Here is a 6,000-nt window from a genome sequence, read left to right on the forward strand (position 1 = left end):
CATGCCAAACTAATCTTATTGATATTTTTTTTTTGATTGGGTAACTAAAATAATAGATCAGGGTTGTGCAGTAGACATTGCTTACCTAGATTTCAGTAAGGCTGTTGACACTGTTGCACATAGAAGGCTTATCAATAAACTGCAATCTTTAAGTTTGGATTCCAATATTGTTGTATTTGTAAGGCAGTGACTGAGTGACTGGCAACAGAGGGTTGTAGTCAATGGAATATATTCGAAGCATGGGCTTGTCACCAGTGGGGTACCTCAGGGATCTGTACTTGGACCCATTCTCTTTAATGTTTTTATTAGTGATATTGCAGAAGGTCTTGATGGTAAGGTTTGTCTTTTTGCTGACGATACTAAGATATGTAAGGAGGGATAAGCCAAATGGCAAATGATTTAGGTAAACTAGAAAAATGGTCAGAGTTGTGGCAACTTACATTTAATGTGGATATGTGCAAGATAATGCATCTTGGACGTACAGAATATTTGATAGTCCTAACCTTAACATCTGAGGAAAGGGATTTAGGGGTGATTATTTAAGATGACTTAAAGGTTGGCAGACAATGTAATAGAGCGGCTAGAAATGCTAGCAGAATGCTTGGTTGTATAGGGAGAGGTATTCGCAGTAGAAAGAGGTAAGTGCTAAGTGAGACCTCACTTGGAGTATTGTACGCAGTACTGGAGACCGTATCTCCAGAAGGATATTGATACTTTAGAGAGAGTTCAGAGAAGGGCTCCTAAACTGGTTAATTGATTGCAGGATAAAACTTACAAGGAAAGGTTAAAGGAACTTAACATGTATAGCTTGGTGGAAAGACGAGACGGGGGGATATGATGGAAACATTTAAATACATAAAGGGAATCAACACAATAAAGGAGAAGACTATATTTAAAAGGAGAACTACCGCAACAAGAGGGCATAGTCTTAAATTAGAGGGGCAAAGGTTTAAAAATAATATCAGGAAGTATTACTTTACTGAGAGGGTAGTGGATGCATGGAATAGCCTTCCAGCTGAAGTGGTGGAGGTTTACACAGTGAGGGAGTTAAAGCAAGCGTGGGATAGGCATAAGGCTATCCTAACTATAAGATAAGGCCAGGGACTAATGAAAGTATTTTTAAAAATTGGGCAGACTAGATGGGCTGAATGGTTCTTATCCGCCGTCACATTCTAGTTTTCTATGCCCCTTTTGTGCTCTTTGCCCTGACCCTTCCTGTAGGCTCTCCCCACCCCTCACTTCCCTGATCTATAGGCTATCTCTGCACTCTGGTAGTTGCTGGCTGCATGTGCTGCTCCCCTGCAGATTCAGTCCCTGTCTCTCTCCATTTACAGTGCCGGTATTCCTCCCCCTCTCCCCCTCCCCCCCCCCCCCCCGGACACCCAGGTCTGTGGTTTTTACAGTTTTATTACTTTTTTTAGTTTTTGGAACTGGCTCCTCCTCCTTGGGTGGAATATTTCAATTAGTGTGATGCATGTGTGGGATCAGGGCTGGCAAATTAAAGGGGGAGCACACCCGTAGCTTGTTTTTTAAAGGATCATTCTAGCGTCAGGAAAACACTTGTTTTCCTGACACTGTCATCCTTGGGTGACCCTCACCCTCAAGGTCCAACTCCTGTTGGGCTGAAGGGGTTAAAACAACTTAACCAAAAGCCACTTAACTTAATCCAGTGCCGGGCTCCCTTGGCGCTGACGTCGGCTCCCGAGTGGAGCGGAATGCGCGTGCGCGGCAAGAGCCACGCGTGCATTTGAACAGTCCACAGGAAAGCATTTCTCAATGCTTTCCTATGGACGTTTTGCACGTTGGATGCGCTTTTTCGCATCCAGCATCGCAGATGCGCCTCTAGCGGCTGTCAGGAAGACAGCTTCTAGAGGTTGGATTAACCCTGCTATGTCTGAAACTATGTTTACATGTGAAGGGTTAAAACCTGGCACCCAGACCACTTCATTGAGCTGAAGTGGTCTTGGTGATTAGTGTCTCTTTAACGATCCACTCAATTATGTTGTACACTTGTTTTTTGTCCTGATAAAGTTTTAAAAAAAATAAGCATTTTATTTACAGGTTACTGAAGTGCTGTAAATTTGTTTTAAATATTATTATTCATAAGCACCAGGCATTTAAAGGGACACTATAGTCACCAGAACAACTACAGCTTATTGCATTTGTTCTGGTAAGTAGTATACTCGTTACCTTCAAGCTTTTTGCAGTAACACTGTATTTTCAGCAAAAATGTAGTGTTTACATTACAGTCTAGGGATACCTTCACTGGCCACTCCTCGGATGACTACGAGTTACTTCCTGGGGCAGTGCAGCACTGCCATTCAGTGTCTCCACCTTCTGCATGCAGACACTGAACTTTCCTCATAGAAATGCATTGATTCAATGCATCTCTGAGGAGATGCTGATTGGCCAGGGCTGTGTTTGGCTCTGTTCCTTATCTGCCTCCTTGAGTCTCAGCCAATCATATGTGAAAGCATTGTGATTGGCTTAGAACAACACTTCTGATGTCCGTCTAGCATTGAGATCAGAGGCCTAGCCACCAGCTGCAGACTTGAACAAAAGTAAATGTTATATTTTATTCCCCCCCCCCCCCATATTTAGGGGGGGGGCAGGTGGGCTAGATGGTGATTTGACACTATAGGGTCAGGAATACATGTTTGTGTTTCTGTCCCTATAGTGTTCCTTTAATATCTTTGTTTCTGGAGTGCAGGATTATTAGCTGGAGAGAGATTATTTTCCTTTTCTCTCCACAATGCTCTCATTTAGAAGTTATTTGCTGAATATTTAATATGTTTATACTTTGTTCTGTAGATTCTGCGGCTCTCGTCCTGTCCCAAGATGGTGAAGCCGGATATCCACACGCTTGCCCGCCATCTCAAGCAGGAACGTCTCTATGTAAATTCTGAAAAGCAGCTCATCCAGAGGTTGAATTCTGATGTGCTAAAAACGGCAGAGAAACTTTATCGCACCTCATGGATATCCAAGCAACAGAGGATAAACTTGGACAGACTTATCCTAACCAGGTGGGCAAGGTCACCATAGTGCCCCATTTTCCTAATCCAAATAAGTGCCTGATGGGCTACCATGATACATTGATATCTTAAAGGGACACTCCACTGCCCAAATACAGAATAAATAAAAAACATTGGTATTATTTATGCTTTATTAAAAAAAAAAATGTTTTTGTGTGTATCTAAAAACATCATGCGTTTGTCAAGTTTTAAACTTTTGCAAGCCCCCTCCTTTCTTCCCCTCCCAGACTTTCTGTAGCTGTTAAATCAGACTCCCAATGCAGCTCATTGAGTCGTATTTGCAAGGCAGGTGCTTTGGGCTATTGCTGCCTCTTGAGTTTAGCTCTAGTGAGCTAAACAAACCAAGAAGTAACAAGACCTGTTTAATTCACAGCCAGGTGGGTGTAACAAGGTTAGTTTAGAAAAGTGTCACTTTATATTGACATTTGCAAATTTTTCATGAAGAAAATAAGAGGACACTCTTCTCACACTTAAAGCTTTCTCCCCCCCCCCCCCTTAAAGTAAAATAAATGTATAAATCTATAATTGCATTGATAAAATGACAAACGTAAACCTGGGCCGAGTGTACAAACCTAGAGTTTGCTGAATGCTGCTGCATAAGCCTACCACTGTGCAGTGTCTTAATATGAAATGTTGATATTTGAGTTACCTGCTGGAGTTGGAACTCTACCTCTGGCAGTGTCATTGGCCAGCCTGAAACAAGAGTGAAAATTATGTACCCATAAGCTCATTCACTGGCTGAGCGCACTCAGCTGATACTTTAAGTTGGTGAATAAGCAACAGGTTTGACATCATACAGCTCCTTCAGCTCTGCTGAAGATGAATGTTATTCAGCCTGCATGAGAGGTGCTCATACTCCCTGGTTGTGCAACAGAGATTAACTGCCTGGTGATCTAGTGGGAGACAATGAAATCTTCACTGCCAGCTGATGCAAACAGTAGTTGCAACATTAGTGTTTAGCACTGAGTAGTTTTTGTCCTTGCGGTCCCAGCATTAAGGGAGTCGGAGTGCCTGCCAGGAACATCCGGCAGGAGTGCTGACCTTCTAGAGAGGGCCCGACCATGAGAGCGCAATTATAGCTGCTACAGAGTAGCCATTTCTGGGTCATGTATGTTACGGCACTGCTCGACATGAAGAATCCCTGCACAGCCCTGGTATCAAACCCCTTTAAGGCTTTGTGTAAGTGCTTTAGGTTTTTGTGCTTTGGTTTTTGTTTTTCCTCCAGCCTATGTAACAACTTAAGAAATCAGTGGGGTGTGACTGAAATGTATTTCATCACAGTGTGAGTTAGATTCATTGTTTCTGACCTCACAACAAACTATCCAATATGTTTCCTTTTTTTTATTCCTTTTTCTTTTTAGTGCTGAAGCATCTCCAGCTGAGTGTTGCCAACATGCCAAGGTTCTGGAGGACACCCAGTTTGTGGATGGTTACAAACAACTGGGTTTCCAGGAGACTGCTTATGGAGAGTTCCTTAATCGTTTACGTGAGAATCCTCGGCTCATTGCGTCGTGCCTTGTAGCAGGAGAAAAGGTCAACCAGGAAAATGCCATGAGTGTCATCCTTACAGTCTTCACCTCTCTCTATGGAAACTGTATTATGCAAGAGGATGAAAGCTACCTACTGCAGGTTCTTCGTTACCTCATTGAGTTTGAGCTGAAGGAGAGTGATAACCCACGTAGGTTGTTACGAAAAGGAACATGTGCCTTCAGCATAATTTTCAAACTCTTTTCTGAGGGACTCTTCTCTGCAAAGCTCTTCCTTACTGCTACGTTGCATGAGCCCATCATGCAGTTACTGGTGGAGGATGAGGATCACCTGGAAACAGACCCAAGCAAGTTAACTGAGCGTTTTTCTCCAGCTCAGCAGGAGAAACTGTTTGGGGAGAAAGGTAGTGATCGTTTCAAGCGAAAGGTGCAGGAGATGGTTGAATCAAATGAAGCTAAGCTTGTAACCCTTGTGAACAAATTCATAGGCTACCTGAAACAGAACACCTATTGCTTCCCTCACAGTCTTAGATGGATTGTTTCCCAAATGTACAAGACTCTGTCCTGTGTGGAAGGTCTGGAGGTAGGGGAGGTGAGGGCCATGTGCACTGACCTTCTACTGGCATGTTTAATTTGCCCAGCAATTGTGAATCCAGAACAGTATGGGATAATTTCAGATGCCCCAATCAATGAAGTGGCAAGGTTCAACCTGATGCAGGTAGGAAGCGTCTAACTATTTAATACTATTCTAATAACACAGTGGGCTTCTTGTGGTCCATTAATTGTAGCGATCTCATTCTTCTTGTACCGAGTTTCTTCACACTGAGGTAACATGCATTACCCATCTCAGAACAGTGATGTTATGTGACCAGCTATTTGTTATTTGTAAATTTGTCTCGCTCTGTGAAGCTCCTCTTAGTCAGACATAATCATCAGAAAATAATTTTGGAAGAGACGTTCCAAGTTGAAATGTACTGTAACATTTTTTCCTTTTTGATTTTAAATAATTTTTTCTTTTTTAAATACGTAAATGAGTTGTTTGCAGATCTTTTGCTTCTGTAAAGCTCTGTATCGGTTTGATATAAAGTTCAGAATTCACAAGTAACAATGAAACTATTTAGCAAGCAAATACATTGTATTTCATTACTTTATCTTTTTATGAATGGAGAACCCATTCCCGAAATGGGGAGATCATATTTGCAGCAGATTTTTCTTTTTGCTGTAGTTCTAATCAACTCAACCAGTGTGCAGACTCTGAGACCACCGTTAACCATAATATATGCTAGGAACATACATTATGATATTTGGAACTTCTTTTAAAGGAACACTATGGGGTCAGGAACACAAACATGTATTCCCAACCCTATATTGTGAACACAATCTAGCCCCTCCCTTTTCCCCCTTAAAATAGTTAAATCTTACCTTTTTATTCCAGTCTGCTGTTGCTGGCTCTACCCTTGGGCTTGCTGCTTGGGTGACCT

The 6,000-nt window shown here is 42.2% G+C and overlaps 1 protein-coding gene across 10 annotated transcripts in view; it reads left to right on the forward strand.

The window, feature by feature from the left end:
* The window catches only part of GAPVD1 (GTPase activating protein and VPS9 domains 1), a 90,613-nt gene that overhangs the window by 19,568 nt on the left and 65,045 nt on the right, over nucleotides 1-6,000 (forward strand). For all 10 annotated transcript variants that reach the window (XM_063432273.1, XM_063432275.1, XM_063432276.1 and 7 more), the window contains exons 2-3: nucleotides 2,812-3,023; nucleotides 4,394-5,237. In XM_063432273.1, the coding sequence (XP_063288343.1) occupies nucleotides 2,839-3,023; nucleotides 4,394-5,237 (1,029 nt within the window). In that variant the 5' untranslated portion in view covers nucleotides 2,812-2,838. The remainder of the gene's footprint in view (nucleotides 1-2,811; nucleotides 3,024-4,393; nucleotides 5,238-6,000) is intronic.

Source organism: Pelobates fuscus, chromosome 9 (genome assembly GCF_036172605.1).
Source record: "Pelobates fuscus isolate aPelFus1 chromosome 9, aPelFus1.pri, whole genome shotgun sequence".
Lineage (NCBI taxonomy): Eukaryota > Metazoa > Chordata > Amphibia > Anura > Pelobatidae > Pelobates > Pelobates fuscus.